General features: G+C 44.1%; 1 protein-coding gene across 1 annotated transcript; it reads left to right on the forward strand.

Annotated features, from left to right (window-relative positions):
- Positions 1-342: 342 nt before the first annotated feature.
- On the forward strand, positions 343-1,254 carry LOC122110590 (vomeronasal type-1 receptor 1-like). The gene has a single exon (XM_042683172.1). The coding sequence runs from the start codon at positions 343-345 to the stop codon at positions 1,252-1,254; it is 912 nt and encodes a 303-aa protein (XP_042539106.1).
- Positions 1,255-1,598: the final 344 nt, after the last annotated feature.

The raw sequence follows: 1,598 nt of genomic DNA on the forward strand, positions 1-1,598 counted from the left end.
GAGTTACTAGGATTATACATATGAGTGCCTAGTTTAGGGGATTCTTTTCTAACTGAAAACTTTTAAGCAGAAACTCTATTTCATGGGCAAATTCTTGTATGTACATGAGTAAGAGGTTCTTAATATATGCTTTTCTGCATCCTTTAGAATTGTTAAAGAGCAGAGAGACTAAGAGTCCTAGTTGTCCATGAGTCATGGAAGAGCCTGGAGCATTCAAACACCACAGTGCTGTGGGATGGCCAATTGAAAGCCTTAAACTGAGGGCCTCCATCTCTTGCTTAGGTTTTCACTCAAGGCTGCAGTTCTGTCAGTTGAGACACACTTCCACTTCTGGAAGAAGAGATGGCCAAACCCGACATTGAAATGAGGGTTGCCTTCCTCACACAGACTGGAGCCGGAGTCCTGGGGAACTCCTGTCTCCTTTGTTTTTACAGCTACACCCTCCTCACTAGACAGAAGGTGAGGCCTACAGACCCCATCCTCTGCCATCTGGTCTTTGCAAACTACGTGGTTGTTTTATCAACTGGGGTTCCTGAGATGATGGCAGGAATTGGATGGAAGTACTTTCTCGATGATGCCGCATGTAAAGTTGCTTTGTATTTCCGCAGAGTAGCCAGAGGGGTTTCTCTTAACACCACCTGCCTTCTGAGTGGTTTCCAAGTCTCAAAGCTTTGCACTAGAAATGTTTGGTGGAAGATCACTACTACATTCCCTAACTGCTTTGGAATCTGTGGTTTCCTTTTCTGGATTCTGCAGGTCCTGGTAAATGTTTATGTGCCTCTGAGAGTAATTGGCCCAACACACAGGCAAAATGTCACTCTGCACATGCATTATAGATACTGCGGCATAGAACCATCTACACCAAAACCATTTGTACGTTTATCACAAATAGTCTTATTCCTTTCCATTGATATTATGTGCTTGGTTTTCATGATGTGGACCAGTGGCTCCATGGTCCTTGTCCTGCACAGACACAAGCAGAGGGTCCAGCACATTCACAGCCACATTGCCTCCCGAAGACCTGACCATGAGGCCAGGGCCACACGCACCATCCTGACCCTGGTGAGCATGTTTGTCTCCTTCTACTGCCTCTCTGCCATGTTCATTCTTTGTGTTGGTTTACATATGAAACCAGACCTGTGGCTGGTGGACATGTCTGTGTTCCTGGATGCATGTTTCTCAGTACTCAGCCCTTTTGTGCTCATGAGCACTGACACTCGTATCACTCAGGTGTTTCATTCCTGTGTTGAATAAAAGATTTTCATGATTCATTCAAACTAACCCATTACATTCAATTTTACAATTGGTTCATAGTTTTATTTTTGCAGCAGTGACATTTACACACTATACTCTGCACTGCTAGGGCAGGGGCTCTACTACTAGAGACCTGGTCTTGTCCTTTTTCACTCTGGTTATTTTTGAGCTATACCATTACTTTATACCAGGTCAGGCTGCATCCTCATACTCCTATTGTGTTTTTCCTGAAGTACCTGGGATGACAGATGTGAACAGAGATCCTGAGATTTCACTTTTTAGATAGAGTCTTAGGGAATAGTTTTTTCCCCAGGTTGATCTATCACTACAACCATCCCATTCTC

Source organism: Dipodomys spectabilis, unplaced genomic scaffold (assembly GCF_019054845.1).
Source record: "Dipodomys spectabilis isolate Male_0828 unplaced genomic scaffold, ASM1905484v1 ptg000080l, whole genome shotgun sequence".
NCBI lineage: Eukaryota > Metazoa > Chordata > Mammalia > Rodentia > Heteromyidae > Dipodomys > Dipodomys spectabilis.